Source organism: Nicotiana tabacum, chromosome 17, assembly GCF_000715075.1.
Source record: "Nicotiana tabacum cultivar K326 chromosome 17, ASM71507v2, whole genome shotgun sequence".
In the NCBI taxonomy this organism is placed as follows: Eukaryota; Viridiplantae; Streptophyta; class Magnoliopsida; order Solanales; family Solanaceae; genus Nicotiana; species Nicotiana tabacum.
In genome coordinates, this window is record NC_134096.1 from 150,841,054 (window position 1) to 150,866,922 (window position 25,869).

Here is a 25,869-nt window from a genome sequence, read left to right on the forward strand (position 1 = left end):
CTAATTGAGTTGTGTGTGATGATTTAGGGTGTTTTTAGTGCAAAATTATGAAGAAAAGGTGCTCTAGCTAGAGAAAGAGGGGTTGGATGCGTCGCATCCAATCTAGAAAAAAATCAGATTTTGTGCACCCTTAGCAGTGAAGTCGGCCCATAGCATCCGCCTTAGCATCCGCACCTGGGCAAAGCTGAGATGGAGGAATAAAGGGTGGATGCGAAGCATGCGAAGCTAAGAAGTGAAGGACGAGGTGGATGCGACACATCCACCCCAGCATCAATCCCTGAAACTGATTTGGATTAGAAATAGGAGAACTTTGGCCCACGAATTTTGTACGCAATATATAAGCCAAAAACGCCTCTTTTAGGCCATCTAACATATTGGGAAGGGAAAAAAGCCACGGCAAAGCTTGGGAACCACGGAATTCATCTTGAGTTCTTATTTTTCTTTCTTTTATTGATTTTTATGCACTCTTGTGAATTTCTTTTTGATGATTGCATGAACATGTGTGGCTAAGAACCCTATTATTCTAGGGTCATGGGTATACATGAATGTTGGCGTTTGAAGTTTAATTTGACAAAGTTGATTTTATCATATTGGGTTGTTTATTTAATTCTGTTTTTAATTAATTTGCTGAGTAGCTAACAGTGAATTACTATCTACGAATCTAGAGTTGAACTCGAAAGTGGGAATTCTAGATTGTATATAGAATTAAATAAAGCAAGTTCTTGAACCCGGGCATCGGGGGACAGATTCGTAATTAGGATAGAAATATACCTAATTGTCTTGCTCGGTTGAAATACAGGAAGTGTAAATGCATTCTTGTTAATCTTAATTCCATAGACATATAGGCATTAAGTTAGCTTGAATAGGTGAGTAAGAACTCGACAGATTCTTATGAGTAATATCAACCCTATCAATCAACAATCCAGAAAAATCAATTAGTTATTTTAAGCTAAGAATGCAACATGATTGTTAGATAACCCGTGACCCTGGAATATTATCTCCTATTGATTATTATTCGAAATCATTTAAGTGTTGTGGTTGATCTCTAGTATTTCATTACTTGATAGTTTTTAGGTACTAAATTAGAAAATTATCTATTTTGTGAGAAATCGCTTGAATCGATAAGTTATTTGAGTTTGAGTTAGTCAAAAGTTAATCATAAGTCTTCGTGGGAACGATACTCTACTCACTACTATATTACTTGACGACCACGTATACTTGCGTGAGTGTGTTTGGTCGCAACAGAAGGAATTGGCTATGATAAAACTTTTGCTTCAGTTGCTCGAATGGAAGCCATCAGAATTCTCATTGCCTTTGCATCTCATATGGAATTCAAATTGTTCCAAATGGATGTCAAAAGTGCATTTCTGAATGGATATTTAAAAGAAGAAGTCTTTGTAAAGCAACCACCTGGCTTCGAATGTCATGAGTATCCTGAGCATGTATACAAACTTGACAAAGCTTTATATGGGCTGAAGTAAGCTCCTCGTGCTTGGTATGAAAGGTTGTCCAAATTCCTCCTAGAAAATGGATTTACAAGAGGAAATATTGACAACACCATGTTTCTGAAGAAACGAAGGAGGATGCCACTGCCACTCGTTTGGACATGGATGAACGTGGTTCTCCTGTGAGACCATGTACAAAGGTATCATTGGGTCACTCCTGTATCTCACAACAAGCAGACCAGATATTGTATTCAGCGTAGTATTATGTGCTAGGTTTCAATCCAATCCAAAGGAATCTCATCTGAAGGCTGCCAAGAGAATTTTAAGATATCTCAAAGTAACACAGGACCTAGTTCTCTACTACCTTTTAGGAGACAATTTTGACTTGAATGGGTATGCTTACACTGATTATGCTAGTTATCTGGTGGATAGAAAAAGCACCTCTGGCATGGCACATTTTCTGGGATCATGTCTAATTTCATGGGGTACGAGAAAACAAAACTCAGTGGCCCTTTCAACTGTAGAAACTGAATATGTGGCAGCTGCTTCTTGCTGTGCTCAATTGTTGTGGATCAAGCAACAGTTGGAGGACTTTGGTGTATTTTTTGATTGCGTGCCACTACTATGTGATAACACTGCTCTCAACATGGCAAAGAATCCAGTACAACACAAGAGAACAAATCACATTGATGTGCGACATCATTTTCTCAAAGACAATGTTGAAAAGGGGCTTATCTGCATGAGGTTTTGTAGCGCAGAAGACCAAATTGCAGATATCTTCACCAAAGCACTGAGCAGAGAGTACTTTTAAAAGAATCGATTGGCACTAGGGTTGATAAAATCAAGCTGAGCACCTGGTCGCTTAATGATTGGCTATGAAAGAAATGAACAGGTAAAACAACTAAAAAGTATTTTCTGGCAAGTTCTAACTCATTTCTATACCGTTACAGGTAGACATGCATGGAAATTACAGAGCAAACAAGAAGCTAGTGGTATTGCATTCTGGTAAAAGGATGAGGCTCACATTTACAAAACTTATCAGAGAACCTGGTTCCCTTGACATAGGTTAGTAGTACCTTTGTACTCTCATACACAACTTTTTAATGAATGAGAAAGTGCCACCTCATTAAAATGTTAGTTTCTCTTTTTCCCCTTCTTTAGAATCCAAGCGTCGTACCTATTACTAATCGACCCGTCTACCCAAAGAATTAATACCCATTCCTAACTGGTCCCTCACCCTCTTTAAATAAACCCAAACACTGTCTCTATCATCACTGTTCACATCAAAAGCCAAAATCTCCCCCTTTCTCTCAACAACCAAATACTCCATTTCCTTAAGTTCTTACTACAAATCCCTACCATGTTTGAGAATCTAGAAGCCTTAAATGTTCCAGGTGTCGTCCCCACTGTGTCTTCATCTCACGAAGCACAGGAGACAGAGTCTAAGTCCCCCATGCCACCAAGTCCAAACCCCACACAAGATTCTCAACCACCCTCTGCTTTTCTCTAGCCCAATAGAGTTCATGTTCTCACCAGAGTCGCAAAACTCCGAACCCAAAGAGGTTTGTGGTTATAACCTCTCTTTCTGCCTCGACGAAAACAATGGCTGAAGGTGACACAGTAGAGGGAGAAAAAACTCAAGAAGTCTCCAATATGCAAGTAGAAGAGAGCTATGAGGCCCAACAGATTGTGGTTCGTGATTGTAAAGAATCATCACCAAGCCTTGATTTGAATGTTGGCAACCCTACATGTAATATCTCTCCTGAGTCCACTTTGGGGTTAAATGAACAAGAAGCCATAGAAAATATGTTGTTAATAGCCACTGAGAGAGTCATGGTCGGTGGTTGTGAGGAGGTTAATGAGACTGTTGGGTGTCAGGGGGAAGGTGAAGGCTATCTGGAAGAGAGTAAGGAACTGGTGCCTTTTGAAAATATAGCACCTGATAGTACTACTGGGGAAACTTATGGGGGACCTGTTCCCTCTGCTCAAGAGGAGCCCTCTGCTCCTACTTGGGATGAAATTCCCTTCCCTACAAAAGATCCCCAGGTCAGTACTGATCCTTCTCCCTCTCCTCACTTCGATGCTGAGCTACTAAACTTTGTCATTCCTAAGATGAGATCTTTATCTGAAGAGGAAAATAATGAGGAAGATTATGATGATATGCCTGTAGCAAGATTCCTTGCTGCTCGAATTAAGAAAGGAGTTCCCATTGTACCTACTCTTAAAAGACCCACTACTAGGTTGCAAAAGAGGGAGGGTCTTGAATCTGTGCTGAATAAAAGCAAAGAAGAGAAAAAAGGAGGAGGTTAGTGAAAGGGGGAAAGCTGGTGAATGAATAGGAAGTGCCTCCGGCATGTATTGTTGATATTGATGATGAGGTGACCTACAGTTCTCGTAAGTCCTCAAAGAAACCTATAGTTCCAAAACATAGGAGAGAATCATATGTGAGCATGATGGAGGCTAGCAATGTTGAAGTAGAAAAGTTTGGGGAGAAGGTAGCTGAGGAGTCTGGTGAGAATGTGTTTGAAAAGTCTGGTGACAAGGTGTCAGAGAAATTGTCTGAGAAATCTGCAGAGAAAGGGAAGAATGTGAGAAAATATGTGAAAAGGAAGGCTGGTGTCAATGAGGAACCCGGTTCCTCCAAGAAAACCAAGGTGGGTGTGGCCAAGGATGAAAAAAGAGAAAACCTGAGACACCAGAAGGTGATGTGGGGCAGAACATTTGCCTATGATATTCTTGACATGACAGGGATGCGCCAACTGGTTGATATCTATGAATTTCAATAATGGACACATTTGTTCACTACTGAGAGCCCTAAGGTGTATGCGACGGAGGTGCGTAGTTTCTATGCTGATATGTTCACTGTAGAAGATGACAACATATGCCTGAAGGTGAATGGTGTTGATTATGTGATGGATGAGGTTGTGCTGGGAACAATTTTGGGAGTGCCTACTGGCGGCATATCATACATTGAGGGGACTTGCTCTTTAAACTTCAGAAATACCATTTTAAAGGATGATGCAGTAAAATAGGGGGAACGGGTACACAAGAAGGCCCTCCTTCAAGTGTACTAATTGTTATTCGAGATGGTGAACAAGGTTTTGCTCTCACGCGCAGAAAGGCATTTCATTACGTCACGAGCAGACCTTTTCCTCATGGAAGCACTGGATGCCTACTCCACTATCAATTTACCGTGTATCATGATTGAGCACATGAAGAAAGTGACAGATTTTAAGGATGGTAATCATGGGCTGCCCTACGAGTTCTTACTCACTAAGGTATTTGAGTTCTTCAAAGTCCCCTTAGGAAATGCTACATTGGGTACTCGCAAGCAGACCTTCTCCAAGACCACCTTAGAAGAGTGTGAGTGCATCGATAAGAAAGGAGGGGTTGTTAGCAATTCCACTGTCTCTCAACTGATTGCAGCTCAGAACATTGCCAATGAAGAGATAAGGAAGTTGAAGGCACGAAATGTCATTCTTGAGGGACATCTTAGTCAGGCCTAGGAGGCACCTGGTTCCAGCAGTTCACAAGGCACAGAGGTTGCCCGCCTGACCAAGGAAAATGCTGAACTCAGGAAACAGGTCGAGGACCTGAAGGAGAGGTTGCTTATTGAGCAAGTGTCAGCAAATGCTCGAATGGATATTCTCCTTAGAACCCTTGCCTCTTCATCTCTGCCTCCCCCTTCCAGTGCTCCTTAAAATCGTTCCCTTCTCAGTGTCCAGTTCAAGTTGTCTGTCCTCTGTTTTGATCCCTTTATTTTGATCTGTTTAGTGGATGCTACTTTTTTAGTTGTCTTAGTTTGTGAATGGTTGTGTAACAAATGGTACTGCAAATTCTGCTCCCTTTTTTGAACAAATTTATGAGCATCCCGTTTTTTTGCCTTGCATGATATACTCTTATGCTCCTATACTCTGTTTTTAGCCATGTTTGTGCGCACCCATGTGGCATGAGTTAACTATGCTAGACTTATTTTTGCTTATTACTTGTGCCTAATCTTTTTATGATGTCAAAAGGGGGAAAATTAATTGAAAGGGAACAGGTTCAGGGGGAATATAGAAAATATTTATGGTACTCTGGTTCTAAGGGGGAACTTCAATTACAAGTTTGTCATCATCAAAAAGGAGAAAATTGATAGGTTATGTGTCCTGTTATATTTTGATGATCCAACAAACTTAATGATAAGAACCAGATAGGGAACCTGTTCCACATCCTCAACATGCTCAAGATCAACAAGTCTCAAGTCTGGAACATGTTCCAACACTCAGAGTCAAAGAAACAACAGAGGAAACCGATGAACATTAGGTCCCTTGCTGACTGTACCAGTTAACTCCCCACAACTGTAAAGTCACTGCAACTGTTCCTTTGCACACACACAACAGTGCAAACAGTGCAGCAGTCACTTTATGGGGAATGCCCTTGTACCAAATATGCTTGCATCATTCAAGTGATGTCACTTGTGTAATATTAACATGAAGGAAAGGGAAAACAACATACCTGCACATTCTAGAATTGATCAAGCTTTCTCTCAAGTGTGTTGCCAACTTGCAAGTGATATTCAGGGCATCAAGAACAGAGAAACATCATAACGAAGGACCAGTTTCCTACATTGAGTTATTACATGTCCCTAGTTATGTTGTACCTTTGTTAAAGTGATTTACTTGTAATTACTACTTAGTTTAGCTAGAAGCATTGTATAGGAAACCTTTTGTAAAATCATAAACCTCGTATTTGTGTCTTGACTAGAGCTAGTCGAGTTATGAGCTTTGTAATAGAGTTATTACAAAGAGGCTTGTAATAGAGTTATTATAAAGAGGCTTGTAATAGAGTTATTACAAGCGAATGAGAGATTAAGGTTTTAATTCCTAGATTACAATAGGTTGTAATCTGAACTTGCTCGGTTAGTGAAGTTGAAATCCTACGAGCGTAGGTCGTGGTTTTTAATCCCGTGAGCTGGGAGTTTTCCACGTAAACCTCTGTTGTGTCATTCACTTATCTCTTTGTGTGTGTTCTGTGTGAACTGATAGAGAACCCGATTCTCTATACAGTTTGGTGGACCCTAAGTTTCTGTCATCCCACCATAACGATTGATACATATTGCAAGATGTACTGAAACACTGTAAGTGCTATCGTTGGAGCCATAAAGCGACTCGTCTTCTTCAGTTCTTAAGATACAACATCCCAATTTGTCTGCCATTTCTTTTCTTTATAGCTCTGTTGCAACTCCTCTTCCTGTTGTAAAATTAGCGATATCTCAAAAGGTAAATATTATTTACATCTACTTATTATTTAGTAAATTATTTTATATTTAATAGAGTCAAACTAGTCGTTATCTAACCGTTGAAGCAACTCCTGTATAAACATGATCTTTGGAGAGCTAAAGACACACTTTCTAACATAAATTTCTAATACAACTTTTTAAATCATCTTTTCCTCTTATATGCTGGGTTTCTTTCTTGAGTTTTCTGCTAGAGCTTGTTGAATCCCGCGGGATACGTCTAATTTTATATATCACCGTGTGAGCGAAATATTCTTCATAATAAATTTTCCAACAATCTTAAGGATATTTCCACGTTGTTGTAATGGAGAATAATGCAGCAGTTGTTGGAGTGCTTATGGATAAATATGTTAAAATGACAAGTCCAGAACAAGACCTATTCGTTGAGAAGCTAGAGGTAGCAACTCAAACTTATAATGTAGCTGAAGAATGTCAAAAAATAAACTACTATAGGGCAAAACAGATGGTTCAAGAATTATAACCTCTACTTCAATTTTCTGATTCACCACGTATTGTCAACGTCACCTCCTTTGGTGGAAAGTTGGAGGAAGATGACTAGTATTCTTTATGGATGAGGAGTCACTACTAGAAATTCGGCAAAAACCGACCAACAAAAAACTATCAAAGTTGGTCGGTTTTTTAAAATATTTTATTTTTTAATTTTTTTAGGAAAATGACCAACTTTGGTCGGTTTTCTTTGGCGCAAAAATGCGGGAAACTATTTTTGAGTCCCGCAAAATTTATTTTCAAGAAACCGATCAACTTTGGTTAAAACAATCGACCGAAATCGATCGGTTAATTTAGTCGGTAATTTTATTTTTTAATAAAACCGACCAACTTTGGTCAGTTATTTTCGTGCGAAAATACAATTAAAGAGTATAAATGAAATAAAAGATAGTCTTAAAATAAAATGCACCAATGATCTAGCGGTAGAATAGTATCCTACCATAGTACAGACCCCGGTTCGATTCACAGATGGTGCATTTTCTAATTATATAATTAAAATACCGACCAACTTTGGTCGGTTTTTTCGGCATTTTTGTTTTTTAATTTAATTGACCGACCAAAGTTGGTCGGTAATTTCCGACCAACTTTGGTCGGTATGCCCTTCCAACCTTCAAAATATCCACCACACGTTAATGGTCGCATTTTGGACTGTTATTGGCCATTACCGACCAACTTTGGTCGGTTGTTTTGGACGCTTTTTCGCGAATTTCTAGTAGTGAGTCCACAATTGCACGTCACTAATGAATTGTCTCGTTTCACTTTCACCTGGCGATATAAAGGTTCTTCATCCGTCTATTCTTTTTTTCAGAGAAAGTAAAGGTACGATCCTCGATTATGCATTTTAAAAAGGAAAAAGGTCCGGATTTGTCCTTGTACTATTGTATATAATTTACATTTGTTCCTCGTTATACTTTTCGTTCAAATCCATTCTTACTGTTAACAAAGTAAGCAAAAATACCCCTAACCCTAACATTTTGACATTGTGGCACTCGGGGCCCTTAAATAAATTGCCACGTAATAATACATGTCAGCATTTTTATAAATTCACTACCCAATATATTGTTTTAATTTATTTTTTCTTTTTTCTTTTACTTTTCTCTTTCTTCTTTTTTCAACATCACTTCTTCTGCTTCTCCTACGCCATAGCCCGCTGCAAGCTGAAAGCTTTTGACACCCATCAAGGATTGTTTAAGTTCCTGATAATGAAATTAGAAAGAGAATGAGATAGTTTTTTCTGAATGGCTTAAAAATGTCAGGACTATTAGTTATGATTAATCCCAAAGGTGACAGGCCATTAATCTTCTTCCTCTCCGGCAGGCTTGTCAAAAAGATGCGATGATGGGAGACGATAAGCTAAATTGTCAATGGTTGAAACTGTCCAACATTGACCAATATTGCCTTTTGACTTTTCAAAGCAGTGTGTATATATTGACAGGCTAGTAATCTTCTCCATCTTTGGTGGTCTTGCCGGAAAAATGCCCGCGGGTGAAGAACCACGCTTAGATTTGGCCAAAAGATTATCGGTGAATTTTCTTTATCTTAACCTTTATTTGTCGCAGAACTTCCTCTGACCAACCTCAAAATCTTCATTGCTTTCACTTTTCTTCTCTAAAAATCCTCTTCCAGAACTCAAGAAAAACTTGGTTGCCTAAAATCGTGAAGGCGAGGTAGAGGCCAAGGTAGTATGGTACTGTCATGGGTGGTAATGAAGGTTTTCGCTGGGAACAATATCTTGATGTGAAGCCCCATTCTTTATAGATATGATAAAAAAATAAAAGGATCTAAGTTTGCTATAGAAATCAAAGTTGATTGATTGAATTTTGAATTCAACAGAGAAGATGATAACGCCAGAAACAGAGGAGAACGGGAGAAGAAAACGACAGAGTTAAAAAGTTAAAAATTAAGTGGGACCCACAAAATTCTCTTTATCTTGAATGATATATTTAAGGATTAAATGATAGAAATGCTGGCATGGCAATTTATTTGAGGGCCCCGAGTGCCACAATGACAAAACATTAGGGTTAGGGGTATTTTTACATACTTTGTTAACGGTAAAGATGAATTTGAACGAAAAGTATAACGGGGGATAAATATAAACTATATACAATAGTACAAGGACAAATCCGGACCTTTTTCCTTTTAAAATTCTCGAGAACCCTGAGATAATGAGTTCAAATTTGTTTGGACTAAATGACGAAAAGATAATTTAAGTTACAACTATTATGTTTAGCCGCCTTCGTCATATCAATGAAATGGTATTTATTTTTAAATATTATTTAAATATTGGCGATCTTTTATAATGAATTTGATGTCTCTAGATATATATATTTTCTATTTTTGAGATAAAATATTTGGGTGAAGTTATATTATTCGCTTGTTATTTATAAAGTAGAACTCTTTATGAGTTGTGAAAAATTTATCTCCTTAATCTGATATTTTTGAAAATGTGGGGGTCCGTAGTGTCCAGAGTTATATAGCTTGATCCGAAGAAGGACAAAGTTAGTAAAATTATTTATTAAAATTATAATAAAGCTTTACAAAATTGAGATTCTTTGTGGAAAAAATTTATATTGGAAGATCAAAAATATATGTTGTATTTCTGGATCTGAAAATTTATTTTGCTTGGGGTTTTTTAATTGTTTGGATGAAAAAATTATTGAATTATGACTTGTTTCCTACTAATTTGAGATATTCTTGTAGAAGTGAAAGTTGCTTCTATATCTAGAAAATTTTACTTTGGTATTATTGTATAGAAGATACCAAAAGAAAAACAAAATTTGTATGTGTTGAAAGATGTTTCAAATGACGCTTGTATGGAAGTCAAGTTTATTTTCATTTGAGATAATTTTATGCCTTACTTGTAAAGTACTATGAGTTAGTATGATGTATGTGAATTTTCCACTGTATGAGAAGATATAGTGATGACATTGAATCTCTGATTCAGATGAGAAAAACTCACTACTAATTGTGAGATTACCTTTTGATGGATGTTATGATATTCGAATTGCCTGGCAATGAGGTTGATTAAGCAACCTCTTGGCGAGAATTCCACTGGGAATTAAACCGACCATATTTGTGTCGATGAATTGTGATTGCCAAGATGCAATAGCCATTGTAAGAAAATAAATCTTTCAATGGGAAGAGTAGATATATTCTCTTGAGACATAATGTGATAAAGCAATTGTTTAGAGATAAGAATTATTTTTCATACATATAATGTGAAGTCAAAAGGGGATTTAGCCTATCCTTTGACTTATAAGTGAAACATCGAGGGGTTGAGATTTTTGCTAATTTGAGATGTATCGACAATGATGGTAACCCAATCTATGTGATTGAAAATCCCATGAAGTAGGTTCATATGGGTAATAACAAGTTATTAGTTGATCAAATATGCACTATTAAATTATGTCTCTTCCTATGGTGTGTGTGTATATAGTGCAAGACTTCAAGGAATGTGAGGTTGAGTTATTATACTCTTAATCCAATAATCCATAGTCTTTTGTAGGTGGTATATTGCGCTGCAGAATACACTTGATGGATGGACCTATATGAGTGTGGAGTGGGGTCGCTCCTATGAAATTTGTGACGAAATTTCTAGAGCACTCATGAAAATCAGGCACGCGCATGGCCTATTAGCGCAAAACCGCGATAACAACAGAAATTGTGGGGGTGTAATATGATGAATAAGGTCCCTAGCTTACAACAAGAATTTTTGGTTCAAAGAAGTTATCAACTTCACCAATTATTCAGTAAGTTAAATTTTATTTTATCTATATCTGGTTCATAGTCTATAAGACACCAGGTGAATTTTATTATGCCCGAAACCCATCAAATTATACTCTTTTTTTTTTGTTTACTATTTATTTTTATATCCCTTTTGAGATATATGTGGGATTCTTGTAAAATTAGTGATATCTCAAAAGGTAATGTCCATCTTGGTTTGAAAAATCTTTTCTCTTTGAAATATTATTTACATCTACTTATTATTTAGTAAATTATTTTACATTTAATAGAGTCAAACTAGTCGTTACTAGCCGTTATCTAGCCGTTGGAGCAACACCTATATAATCATGGTCTTTGGAGAGCTAAAGACACACTTCCTAACATAACTTTCTAATACAACTTTCTGAATCATCTTTTCCTCTTATATGCTGGTTCTCTTTCTTAAATTTTTTGTTAGTTTTGTTCCCAATTTAATAACTGGAAGAGCTTGTTGAATCCTGGGGGATACGCCTATTTTTATATATCACTGTGTGGACGAAATATCTTTAAGGACAATGTCCTTGACACGCCTCAAGTTAACTCCTATTCTCCATAACAATTTTTCCAACACTTCCATGAATAGCTAGCTCTACTTGATGTCACTTCCAACGTAACAGATGAAGACCCAATGCACAATTAGTACTAACTCTATATATGTTGTTCCTAATACGTGGTTTATTATCTGTGAGCTTCAAATATTTTAAGACTAGTTAAGTTGTCCGCGCCTCGCGCGATCAAAAATAAATTAAATGTGCCATATGATCTTGTTATAAATTTAGTGTACAATTTTTATGCATTAATATACACAATATAAATATCCTCTCGTTAGCTCCAACACTCATAATATCACCAATTTTAAAATTTATTCACGCACTTTACTAACTCCGAAATAGGAGACGTTCAAAGTTAAAAACTATTTAACAAAATAAAGTTTAAAAAGGAATTAAAACTACTCCATTTACTTAAAACCATTAAAATAGAGTTTATCGTCGTCTAACTAGTCATCTAACTTACAGCTCATTGAAAAATGCTAAAAGCATGTCGGAAGACTTAAGACATGTCGTGAATCGACCGACTAAAGTTAACCTCCATTTCTTTAATATGAGAGCTCCAAAAGGCATGACAATGGTAATACATCGCTTTTTAAACTCGGTTGTTGCTTTCAAATTCTATTGCCCCTCCTCCACATCTTTCATGGCAATATAATAATACTCATAAACACTCAACACTCTCTCTCTTTTTTTTTTTAATTGTTGTCGTAATTTTTTGTCATTTTTACTAAACTTAAATTTTTAAATGAACTGAGAGCATATAATTCAACAAATATAAGAGTTACCTTGCGCGATGGGTTAAATCTTTTATAGAATACGCAATTGTTCGAAATGAAACAAACTCATATATAATGACAAATACGATATTGCTTTGGAGAAACAAAAAGTGGACAAAAAATACTATTCCGATCCAAATCTCAAATAAAAAAATATATTCAAAACGTATGAATCTTTCTGCACCTACATAATCACTTAATATAGCAGATATTTTTTCCATAGAAGGAACGTATTCTACCATGTATTCTCATCATTATAAAATGCAATTTACACCAAAGGGCTAATAAACTAAGACACTTGATCATCAATGAGTGTATAACGTTATACTTTTCCTCAAAAAGATATCTACTTTCTTTCATTCCATAAAACTCTTGCGATGTAGACTTGGCAGGCTTCCAAATTCTCTTCAGTTCCTTCGTAAACTTGCATCACTCGTAACAGAAAAAAAGGTCGTTGGAGAGTCGGGCATCACCCAAGTCGATCTGAAAATCTATGTAACAGTTCTCACAACTACTTGCAATTTACAAGGGAGAAAAAGACTGCATGTAATTACCTTACATGTCTATTCCACAAATATAAGAACTTGATGCACAATACAGTGCCCCTTTTCTAAAGATTCATGTGAGCATTATCTATATACAATTGGAAGCATGCAAAATGCTGAAAAAAGGAAAAGGAAAAGGAAAGCAAAAATAAATACTATATCAGCAAGGTTCATCGGCACAACATCACAAGTCAAAGAAGAGGTCAAAGATACTTAGACCACAACAAATGATTAATCTCTACCTAAAGTGGGCAATGCTCACACTCCCATATCGAGATGAAACAACATTAGTTCTATTCCAATGAAGTACCTCCATTTTATCTTCCATTAGCCTCTATCAAACAAACAACATGAGATTTTCCCTACAAATGAGACCATAGAGTTTTGCTCATTAATCCTAATTAGTTATTACTAAATGGTTGTTAAGTTAAGAAAAATTTTAAAAATTGAATATGAATTAAGAAAGCTGAGAAACATAAAAAATTAAAATATCTCAGAAAAATCATTAAATTCTAAATAATAAGCAAACCAAAGAGTAATAATTTTAAGCCAAGTTAGAATCTAGAATATAGACAAAAAAAAATTATAAACAGATTTTTCTAAGGCATTGTATCGATTTCTCTTACCTTAAATACCAAAATGAAAGATACCAAAGCCAAACAAATCTATGTACTATTCGTAGGGGTGAGATCATATTAAATTCAATATAAAGTTGGTGTCTCATTGCTTCCATAATCGCATTATCAGGTTTGGAATTTGATGTGCTCTCTTACCCCATTTTGAATCTATTCAAATCTCTATAAAAAGGAAATTACGGGAGTAACAAAAGATTATCTTTTTGGGTCCATTTTCTTAAAATATATAAAGCAAATAGTTTTTGAAGATTTTCCCCTTTTAATCACCAAACCCACTGTATTTCAGAAGTGTGTTTATTTCTCAAAGTACTATCCAAAAGTATTTCTCAAGGTATTTTTTAATTTAGCTAATAAATTGTGAAGAGAAGATAATAAGTTGTCAACTGTTTGGTATTTATAGACTATAGTATAGGGCAATATTGTTGGTCATTTGGGTCATTGTACAAGTCAAATTTCTTCATTTTATATCCGTTTAAAATACTATATCGTTTTCATATAACCGTTCATTTTGTATTTATAATTTGATTACAATCTTTGCAGGCATTTTTGAAAGATTATCTAAGAATTATTTTCAAATGATAAATTCATCTGATTTTACTCTAAAATTGGTCAAATTAATTCTCAAAGAATCCAAAGGAAAAAATCAATGTAGGCTAATAGTGCACCGGACACAGCGTCAAGCAAAGGCATTATCTCAAAAGTCCACATAACTGTATAATGATTTTTATGTATATTCGATGGAAATTAATTGAATATCACAAAAAGAAAAAGAAAATATGCCAAAAGATGCAAACTTCAGTGCTACAGCAAACTTAAAATCAGGAAGAAATAAAGAATACTGGATACACATATAGTTAAAATACTCACCAAATATTTAGTCGAACAAACAAATCTCAAACCTGAAAAGAGGAGATATATCTTTGGCGAGTAAGAAGAACCAAGAATTCCGATATAGAAATAAATAAAAGGCCAACGAAACATGAGAGATAAGCAAATCACTTACCTCTGAGAAAGAAGCTGAGTGAGAAACGAAAGAAGAAAAAATAATCGAAGATGAAAGGAAGAGTTTTACTGCTGGCCAGTGGGAGGAAGAAGAGTAAAAGGAAATACGTTATGAAATGATGAGATTGATGTTAGAAAGGAAGAAGAGGAAGACAATAAAGCCCTAATTAAGAGGAGGAATTATGTAGAAGCAACGTTACAATTAAAACATGACGGTTCTAAAGGATTAGAAACTGTTTTTTATTATTTAAAATAGGATGAAAAATAAGGCTAAAAGTCAAAAATTGGAGGAAAAAACAAAATGTACATCAACTTGTTAGGCCCCTCTTTTATATATTTATATAGATATAGATATAGATTGTGAAAGATGCTTGCTTACTTTGTCGGATACTTGTTATAGAAAATGGTTGCAATTCTAAGACTGTAGTAAAAAATTTATCATATTGAAAGGACTGGAGTCTCAAGTTGGGGTTTCTGCAAGAAGTATATCACTATCTCAGCATGACGATGCACTTTTGATTAAAGTAGTGAATAAAGGCATTAAACCATATGAATTATTCTAAACGGAAGAATTCCTTTGAGTATGGATTTACTTTCTTGAAGTTAAAGCGTCTTGTGCTACCTTGGTGATTTGAGTAGAAGGCGCTTCAAATACTCAGATATCTTAAGAGCAAAATGTTCGTAATGTCACTGCTCAAGTAGAGACATATGCTAGGAAAAACATCTACCCAAATTAAGCTGTGCTAGCTTTTAGATCATCATTCATTTGAGTCATTTATTCCCGCAAATCTTCCTATCAAACAATCTTTCTCTTGCTTCCTTGGCCTGTAAAGTTGAAATTAAACCAGAAATAATCAGAGTTTTTAATGCTTCAAAGTAAAAATAGAAAAAACACTATTTTCATCTTTTGTGTTAGCTACCAGTTTTTCCCAATCTGTGAGACCAGTAATAATACAGAGCAGAATAGCTTGCACTGTTGACCCCATCAATAATCCACACCAAAGGCCCTTTGCTTTCCAATTCCAAACAAATCCCATGAGTAAAGAAGCAGGAATTCCAACCAAGTAATATGATCCTAAATTCACATAGGCCCCTAATTTTTGCCATCCACTTCCTCTTGCTACTCCTGATGCAGGAAAAAGAAAGCATGTTAATAAACTACTACTAGTAATTAACTGCATTTCAACTATCTATACAACAACAATAACAATCCTAGTGTAATCTCACAAGTGGGATCTGGGGAGGGTAGTGTGTACACAAACCTTACTCCTACCTTATGAAAGTAGAGATGTTGTTTCCGAGAGACCTCCGGCTCAGAAAAAACAGTCACAACATAATTGAAAAGAAAAACATCAACGAAAAAACCATAAAAAAAGAAGCAGTAACCAAAGCAAAAGAGACAACCGGTAGCAATAGAGTATAAGAAAATACGAGATGTAACCATTTTGAATATTGTTTATTAAACTAGACGAAAAGAGTAGTGATGGAAAAAATGACCTGATAATACAGTAACTGTACTATAAACGATGATGGAGAGGCAGAGAAGAGGAGTAATTTCTGTGATAAGATCGACGACTTCTTGGTCATGTGTGAAAGCATATCCCCATACATTACGCAAGGAAAACAGAATTCCACTTGCTAGAAGAAACTCTGCAGCTGCTAGAGTGAAGACTGCATATATAGAAACTCTTGCTGCTTTTGGATTCCCAGCTCCTAACTCATTTGAAATTCGAATGCTACAAAATAGTTATGAAGTAATTTAAGAATGTCATTTAATTTGAACCATACTACGATTCTTTCTTTACACCAAACATAATCAGTGTAAGGAAATATGTTGAAGAGAAAATTAACCTTGCAGCAGCACCGAAAGAAAAGGGTAAGTTGAAGTGTATTGAAGATGTTGTAAGGCTGCATATCCAAAGAAATTCAAACAATGTACTTTGTGTGTTAGAAATTTATAAGGAAAAACATAATCAGACTGTAAGATGTAATATTAACATTGCCTAAACAGACTTTGGCGCTGCAGAAAATGCTTTCCTGGGACACAACAATCATGTTTGGAGATGTTATGAAGCGACTGATTTTGAAGTGAAACAACAATCTTATATGCAGAACGTTAACAGATAATTTCAGAATTTCAGTTGGGTTTGTAACGTTTCAGAACAGGGCTTCAACCTTATTAGAACAGACACATCATTTTGAAATTTAACTGTTAAAAAATAGGAAAAGGATGAATTAAGTATTTAAAGAATTGAAGGCATGAAATGGAATATGAAAAGGTTGTAGAGTTGCATACCAAATAGATAGAACAGAAGTCTCTAGTTGTGGATTTGGCAACAATCCACCGAGTAATGTAATTATCTCGACTGCCCACCATCTCAAACTACGAAGAAGATATAAAATTAATAATGAAGCCTTCGATAATAAGATATCAGAAGCAAGACTAAGGGAATATCAAAATTCTGGAAATACTAAACTTATATAAAGTTGACAATAAAATATGTACCCAACCATTCCAGCAGATGGAAAAGCAAATTGGAAGAACTCTGGCATAACATGGAAAACATCCTTTGAGAAAAAAGGACGTGTCTTTTTACAGGTTGACGAATACTTCAAATAAATCACAAGCAAGATGACGTTCAACCAATATGATAAACCAATTGCTATAGCTGCACCAATGGTCCCAAAATTAAATTTGAATATGAAAGCCCAACTGAGAGGTATGTTAAAACATAGAGAAACGATTGAGCTCCATAAGATTGGAAGGATCAAGCTTTGAGCCTGGAAATAGCAAAACAATGACTGAAGAATAGCATAGGGAAAGAGAGTTGGGATGAGCCAAATTGAATATTTTCCAGCTTCAACAGAGATTGATGGGTCTTGGCCAATCCATAAAAGCAAATTTTCAGTGTAGATCCATAGAAGAGATATTGGCAAACAAAAGAATAAAAGAAATATGAGTGCAGCATAAGTAATAGTGCCAACTTTCTGATACTGCCTTGCTCCATAGGCCTGTCCACATAAAGTTTCTAGTCCACTTGCCATTCCAAACTGCAGTACCCAGATTCAGATTCAACCAGCTTTAATCAGTCAACAAAAATCAGAAAATTTAAAAGAGAAAAAGGAGGTAGGTAGCTAGCTAGCTTACAAGAATAGCAAAGCCAGTAACAGTGCAATAAGATGTGGCGATAGAGGCACTAGAGAGGGAGAGTTCACTTAAGTGACCCAACATAACCATTGGTGCATAGCGTAAGAGGTATTGGCACATCGTCCCAACTATCATAGGAATTGCTAAGCGACTCACTTCTTTCACCTCTTCTTTAAACACCACCCTTTTGCTGATTATCACATCATTCAATGGCAGCAGAGCCTCTTCCATTTCAGAAAGGCACTCCTTCTCTTTCACACTGCCAATGAATTGTTCAGGCTTAAGGCACCGATTGATATTTATTGGAGTAGTTCATAATCTACCAGAATTCAGGGGCGGAATTATAGGCAAAAATCATTTATGTATATATTTTTTTAAATTCATATAATATTAACCGATGACACTCGTGTTCTAAGAATGTTGAATGATGCACGTGTTTAAAGGTACTAGAAATCTTAGATTCGCGAGACAACCTTAGATAAGATTTAAAATTTGCCAAAAAAAGATTCAGTCATAAATTTATAATTTTCTCACCGTTCGCGTGGAACATTTATTAAACTCATATATATGTGCAGGTTGACCAACTTGAAATTTAATGTGATATCGTGGAATGAGTAACGGAATACATTTTTTTATTCGATCGTATATACTAGTACTATGAAGGTCCTAAAGTTGAATGAAACATGAGATATATTATATATAGACTAGTGGTAAAAAAGATCCAGTGATAGTTTTATAATTTTCTTGTCTTTCTCATATAAATTCTTGTGGTCCGGCCATTCTCCGATCCCGCGCATAGCGGGAGTTCAGTGTACCGGGTTGCCCTTGTCGTTTTCATGGAACATTTTTTAAAACCCATATATATTTATGGGTCATTGGGTTGAGCAATTCAAAATCTTACGTGATCTAGATCGTGGAATGAATCAGGGAATACCTTTCTTTTTATCTGATCATTATTCGAAACTAGGTCCTTGTACTGTTGGATGAAACGTGACATACACGACCTATATATCCGGATATTATTTGAAGGAAATAGAGACCTCTCGATCTCTACATTTATCTTTGTAAAACTAATTTCTTCTATTTGAGAAATTAATGTACGTACTACGTACATACATTATTTTGATTTCTTTTTCTGCAATGACACTTTTTTAAATAACAAATCTTTGCTAATATTCACCCCTTTTGTGGGTTTGGTTAATGAAGAAACCATTAGAGGAAGGACCATTTCCAAAATTAAACATCAAATTAGGATCTAACATTATAATATTCTAAGGTAATTAGGCAACCCACCAGCCACATTCCCGTGTTTAAAGTCAACCCACCTTTCAATTGGATTAATCTGATGTTTGCACCATTTTTCATTTAGACACCTAAACTTAAGGGTATTCCAATTGAACACTTATAGTACCCTAAATTTTTCCAATTAGACACTTTTTTGACAATTAGCCAAACTTACAAAGTGTGTGCGATGCACTCGCTGCTGACATGGCGAATGACAAATAAAAAAATCATATATCATTTTTAGTTTAAAAAAAAAACTATTTAAAAATCTATTTAATAAACAAAATAAAATAACATTCTCAAAAAGAAAAAAAAAACTTTAATTTACACCCAATCAGAAAATGACACATTATTAACAAAAGAAAAGACAAAAGAAGGACATATTGTTGTTCTTGAAATCATTATTCTTGGTGTTCTTCACTATCTTCATGCGTATTCTTGTTCCAACCACGATTTTAATCCAAAATTTCAAGAGAAACTCCTCCAAATTTGTTATAACTTCAGCTAAAGTTTCCCCACGAAGACTCGAAGACAACCCCAATATTAATTTCTCAAATTTTCATCAAATCAAGTAACCCATTTTAAACCTTCAAGCTTTCTTAAAGATTCCATTAATGGTGTTTTGACTTCAAATGAAAAATACGGTCTCACTTCGGTTTCAATCAACTTAGACGATTGCTGGTTCAAACTTTCGGGCTAAATTAATGGTAGAGGCACAACAATGGTGAAAGTGGGGGAGACAATGGTGGAAGTGATGGTGGAGAGAAAAGAAGAAGAAGAAGAAGAAAGAAATAAGAAGAAGAAATCTGTTTTTTGGGTTTTTCACGCGCCTATTTTAGGTGAAGTTCACTCTATGTGCCAACTTAGCAAAATGTGTCTAATTGGAAAAGTTTAAGGTAAAATAATTGCTCAATTGGAACACCCTTAAGTTTAGGTGTCAAAATGAAAAGTGGTGTCAACTTTAAATGTCTCTAGATGTATTCAGCCTAATTCACATGCTTAATTTGATGATTAAAGCTCTACAGGCATGTATGGATGATGATAGCTAATTATATAGAGCTAGTTCTAAGCTTGTTGCCAATTTAAGTAAGCCTCACTTTCTTTCTTTTTCAAAGATTTTCAAGATTAGTGTGTATTTACCCTGCTTGTTGATTAAAGCTTGTTGTTATATATATATATATATATATATATATATATATATATATATATATATATATATATATATATATATATATATATATGTGTGTGTGTGTGTGTGTGTGTGTGTGTGTGTGTGTGTGTGTGTGTGTGTGTGTGTGTGTGTGTGTGTGTGTGTGTGTGTGTGTGTGTGTGTGTGTGTGTATTTGAAATGCTAGGGCATACTAGGGGTGTCAATGGGTATTCGAAAACCGACTGAACCGTACCGCGTCGAATCAATTTTTAGGTTTCTTTTAAAGAAACCGTAGATTTTATATAAATCTATAACCACACCAATATTTAGGGTAGGTTTTTTATTTTATAAAAATAAACCGAAAAAATACCGAACCGTACTGAATAAATTTTACATGTGAAAAATATTTTTATATAATAAGTTTAAAAATAATAAAGCATTAAATTTTTCTTTGGGCCTTGTAATTATGAAAACTCTTACAAGCCAACAAGTAATTAAACTCAAAATACTAATTTCTAAAAGGGATTTTTACCTTCCTATACACTATTTGAACCTTATTACCCTCCCTACTCATATTTTAATTTAATTACATGGTCATATATAATTTACCAATTATATACAAATATGTTTTAAATGAATATCTCTTTATATTAGGAATTGAATAAGGAATATTATTTATTTCCTTATCCATTTATACTTTGCCTCTCTCTCTCTCTCTCTCTCTCTCTCTCTCTCTCTCTCTCTCTCTCTCTCTCTCTCTCTCTCTCTCTCTCTTTTGCAAAGCCTGAAGATTCACTTCGCTTTAGTTGGTCATATGTCTCTTTCTCTCTCTCTCTCTCTCTCTCTCTCTCTCTCTCTCTCTCTCTCTCTCTCTCTCTCTCTTGCAAAGCCTGAAAACTCAAAGGCATATCAGTTTATGATTTGAAAAGACGAATGCTCAAGGAAGTTAAAATTGCAAATCCTGAAGATTTACTTCGCTTTAGTTGGGAGGATATAAGGACCCGTAAAATATTTTAATAAAAAACTCGGGGTTTCGTGGTGCCAAGTTAGATTCCTGCGTTATTATAGCAGAAATTCTTCGCGAAGAGCTTGCGAGCCGCGGTTCGAACTTTTTAGATTGAACAATACCCTACGGACTGAGAGAAAAATATTTCACAGAAGAACGCATTTCTGCGGCCCATTATGCGGCCGCATAATCACTCTGCGGACCGCATAATGGCCACAGAGTGAAGTAGTACGTTGGCCAGTTTGAGGTCAGCTTTGCGGTCGATTATGCGGCCGCATAACTACTATGCAGACTGCATATCGATCGCATAATCCCTCTTGGATTTTCGTGGAGGGAGTTCTGCGATGCATTATGCGACCGCAGAACGAGTATGCGGATCGCATACTGGTCGCATACCTGAGCCGTATGTTCAGACCCCCGAGGGCCATTTCTGCGGTCACTTTGCGGACCGCATAACCGTTTGTGATGACCCAAAATGTCATCTTTAAATTTAATAATTAATTATATGATCTAAGCACTATTTACCATTACTCGACTTGCATGTACAGTCCGTAAAAATTTTCCGAAAAGTTTTCACGTGAAAAATGAATTAAAATGTGAATTAAATATTTAAAACACAACTGAGTTGACTTTGGTCAATATTTTGAGCAAACGGACTCATATCAGTATTTTGACAGCTCCGGTAGGTCCGTATCGTGAATTGGGACTTGGGCGTATGCCCGAAATCAAATTCCGAGGTCCCTAGCCCGAGATATGAAATTTTGATGAAAAATTTAAAGTTTGAGTTCAAATAGTGACCGGATGTCGAATTATGTGCAAATGACTTCGGAATAGAATTTTGATGATTCCAACAGCTCCGTATGGTAATTTTGGACTTAGGAGCGTAATCGGAATTTTATTTGGAAGTGTGTAGTGAAATTAGGTTTGAAATGGCTAAAATAGGAATTTAAAGTTTGAAAGTTTGACCGGGGAGTTGACTTTTTGATATCGGGGTCGGAATCTAGTTCTGAAAATTTTTACAACTCCGTTATGTCATTTATAAATTGGATGCAAAATTTGAGGTCAATCGGACTTGATTTGATAGGTTTCGACATTGAATGTAGAAGTTGAAAATTCTAAGTTTCATTAAGCTTGAATTGGAGCATGATTCATGATTTTAGCGTTGTTTGATGTGATTTGAGGTTTCAAATAAGTTTGTGTGATGTTTTAGGGCTTGTTGGTGTTTTGGGTTGAGGTCCCGAGGGCCTCGGGTGAGTTTCGGATGGTTAACGGATCAAAAGTGGGACTTAGCTGCTCCAATTTTTCTGCTGGAAATGCTGTCAAAAATCGGGTTGGCTGCCAAAATCAGGCTGCCTGACAAAATCGAGCTCCCTGTCAAAATCGAGCTCCCTGACAAAATCGAGCTCCCTGATAAAATCGAGGTCCCTTACAATCGAGGTCCCTGACAAATCGAGGTTCCTGACAAATCGACAAATCGAGGTCCAACTGGAACAGATCGATCTCCCAAGATCGAACTGGACAGATCGAGCTCCCAAGATCGAACTGGACAGATCTGTAAGTTATAAAAAATAGTGGCATTCAACATTTGCCATTTTTGACAAACTTGAGCTTGAACAGAGGCGACTTTTGACAGATTTTCAAGGAAAGACATTTGGGGTAATTGATTCCAACTCGGATTTGGTCTATATACACAAATATATCATTATTTTCACCATTTAATTAGTGTTTTGAGATTGAAATTTGAAATTTTTTAGAAATCTCATAGAAATGAATTTTTGAGATTTCGGTGTCGATCCGGAGTCCGATTGGAGTAAAACTGGTATGGTTGGACTCGTAATTGAATGGGTTATCGGATTTTATAAGTTTCGCCGGATTCCGAGATGTGGGCCCCACGGACAAATTTTGAGCTAATTTCGGATTTTATTAAAAAAATATAGTATTTACTATGAAATTGATTCCTATAATTTTTGTTGACTGTATCGAATTACTTATGACTAGATACGAGTCGATCGGAGTCAAAAAATCGAGGAAAAAGCATAATACTTGGTTAAATTGGAGCAAGTCGAAGTAAGTGACTTGTCTAACTTTGTGTGAGAGAAATTTTCCTAGGATTGGTATTAATTATAATGTGATGAAAGTCGTGTACACGAGGTGATGAGTGTGTACACGGACTAAATGTGAAGGATTATGTGTTTAAATTATGAAGATCACTGTTACATATTAATTAAATTATTAAATTTTGTTATATTCTCCATTAATGATTTGATTTGTATACCTTAAATTTGCTTGATATTTTCCTGCTAATTGTGTTACCTGTTTGATTGAAACTTGATTTCTTTTATACTGTGCATTATTTGAAGGTTGATTTTTCTTTAAATTAAGTATTATTAATATGAAATATTTTTTTCCTGAATTATTTTATTCTTGATTATTTTCGCAAGATTTTTGGTACTCATTGTGATAGAGCCGTGAGCTCTTTATTGTGGAAAAATATTATTTTTGAATTATTTTGGCATGAGCCATGAGCTCTTTATTATTGAAAAATATTATTGTTGATTTATTTTTGGAAAATTGAAATATTGGGTACTTGAGGTGCAAATTGTGATATATTGTGATATTGATACGCATGCGGTGGTATAAGGTCTGGGGATTGAAACGCATGCTGTGAGATAAGGGTGGCTTGATACGCGTGACTAGTAGGGGTGACTACTAGAAGTCATGCGGTGTGATAAGGGAGGCTAAAATACGGGATATTATTTCGGAAAAAATATTTTTTTAAAATTAATTGTGAAGGCTCCCGCGGTGATATAAGAAAATGAGATATTGTGAAATTATTTATAATTTGGGACTACGAGGCGGTACCTCGGTAGTGCCCTTGTTGATATTGATTTATGGCCGCAGTTGCCTTTGATTAATTGTTGTGATTTTCATAAAGTTGAAGGAAATTCTGTTTTGATTCCACGAGATATTATTTGTAATTATTTAGTGTCATTAAATGTGACATACTATTTGATTCATTTCCAATGTCATTTTATTTTACTACATTGATAAATATTTTACCATGCCATTATTATATTCCAGTAGGGCCTCACCTGACCTCGTCACTACTCTACCGAGGTTAGGCTTGGCACTTACTGGGTACCGCTGTGGTGTACTCATACTACGCTTTTGCATATCTTTTTATGCAGATCCAGGTACATTTTACCAGCCTAAACGTCAGTGAGTTACCTGCGCACGGAGACTTCGAGGTATATCTGCCAGCGTCCGCAGACTCCGGAGTCCCCTTCTATCATTTTATGTTGCTTCCTTTTATTTTATTTAGACCTTGATATATAGAGACATTGAGAATAAATTCTTAGAAGCTTGTGACTTATTTCTACCGGGTTTTGGGAGTTATAATTATTTGAATTATAATTTATTTATTTCAGATATTTATGATTATTCCGCATTGATAGGCTTACCTAGTCTTAGAGACTAGGTGCCATCACGACCTCCTACAGAGGGAATTTGGGGTCGTGACAGGTTGGTATCAGAGCACTAGGTTCATAGGTGTTATGAGTCACAAGCAGGTTTAGTAGAGTCTTGCGGATCGATACGGAGACGTATGTACTTATCTTCGAGAGGCTATGGAACTGTTAGTAATTATTCACTTCTTTGATTCCTTATCGTGCGCCTTTGTTGATTTCAAGGTTCTTAACAATTGTCTTTCTATTCTCTCATAGATGGTGAGGACACGCACAACTGGATCTGATGATCAGACACTCGTGCCCCATGTTGGAGCCGCAAGAGGTCAAGGTCGGGGCAGAGGCCGAGGAAGACCACATGGTGCAGCCAGAGCATCTGCACGAACTTCTGTACCAGAGCCACCAGTAGCTCCAGTTGGAGAGCAGGCACCTGAGACGCATGTTACTACTCCTGCACTTCAAGAGACTCTTGCCCAGTTTTTGAGCATGTTTGGCACTTTAGCTCAGGCAAGATTAATTCCACTTGCTCCTGCCACATGTTAGGCTGGGGGAGGAGCACAGACTCCCGCCGCCCATACTCTAGAGCCACGTGCCCAAGTTGACCATGCCCCAGAGGTTATACCAGTGCAGCCAGTTATCCCGGTTCGGCCTGAGATTAGGACAGCAGTTTCAGAGGGAGAGCAGCTCAGGCTCGAGAGGTATAAGAAGTACCACACTCCCACTTTCAGCGGTCTAAATTCAGAGGATGCTCAGGGTTTTCTAGAGGAATGTCACCATATCCTTCGTACTATGGGTATTGTGGATTCCAGTGGAGTTTCTTTCACGGCATTCCAGTTTAGAGGAGAAGCCTACCAGTGGTGGCGGGCATATGAGTTGGATAGTCCGGCTGAGGCAACTTCACTTACTTGGACTCAATTTTTAGATATGTTCTTGAGGGAGTATGTTCCTCAGAGTCTTAGGGATGCTTGGCACATAGAGTTTGAGCAGCTGCGCCAGGGTTCTATGACCGTGTCAGAATATGCGGTCCGATTCAGTGATTTGGCTAGGCATGCACCAACCTTAGTTGCTACTATTTGAGAGCGGGTTCATAGATTTAATGAGGGTCTTCACCCTAGTATCAGATACAGTATGGCCCGAGAGCTAGAGATGGACATCACATACCAATAGGTGGTGTCAATTGCTAGAATATTGGAAGGTATGCGAACTCGGGAGAGGGAAGAGAGGGAAGCTAAGAGACCCCGATATTCTGGCACATATAATAATTCTCGTGCCCCAGCTGCAGCCCGACATGGTAGAGGTTATGTCAGCCATCCTAT

General features: G+C 36.3%; 2 protein-coding genes across 2 annotated transcripts; one reads left to right on the forward strand and one right to left on the reverse strand.

Moving 5' to 3' along the window:
• Positions 1 to 1,635: 1,635 nt before the first annotated feature.
• LOC142172170 (secreted RxLR effector protein 161-like) lies at positions 1,636 to 2,256 on the forward strand. Its single transcript, XM_075235954.1, has one exon. It carries the CDS (start codon positions 1,636 to 1,638, stop codon positions 2,254 to 2,256), a length of 621 nt encoding a protein of 206 aa, XP_075092055.1.
• A 12,757-nt stretch (positions 2,257 to 15,013) lies between these two features.
• On the reverse strand, positions 15,014 to 17,988 carry LOC107771312 (protein DETOXIFICATION 9-like). The gene is made up of 7 exons (XM_016590662.2): positions 17,650 to 17,988; positions 17,008 to 17,552; positions 16,798 to 16,884; positions 16,353 to 16,409; positions 15,999 to 16,237; positions 15,422 to 15,627; positions 15,014 to 15,326 (listed from the first exon to the last, which is right to left on the reverse strand). The coding sequence occupies exons 1-7, from the start codon at positions 17,878 to 17,880 to the stop codon at positions 15,273 to 15,275; spliced, it is 1,419 nt and encodes a 472-aa protein (XP_016446148.1). The 5' UTR covers positions 17,881 to 17,988; the 3' UTR covers positions 15,014 to 15,272.
• Positions 17,989 to 25,869: the final 7,881 nt, after the last annotated feature.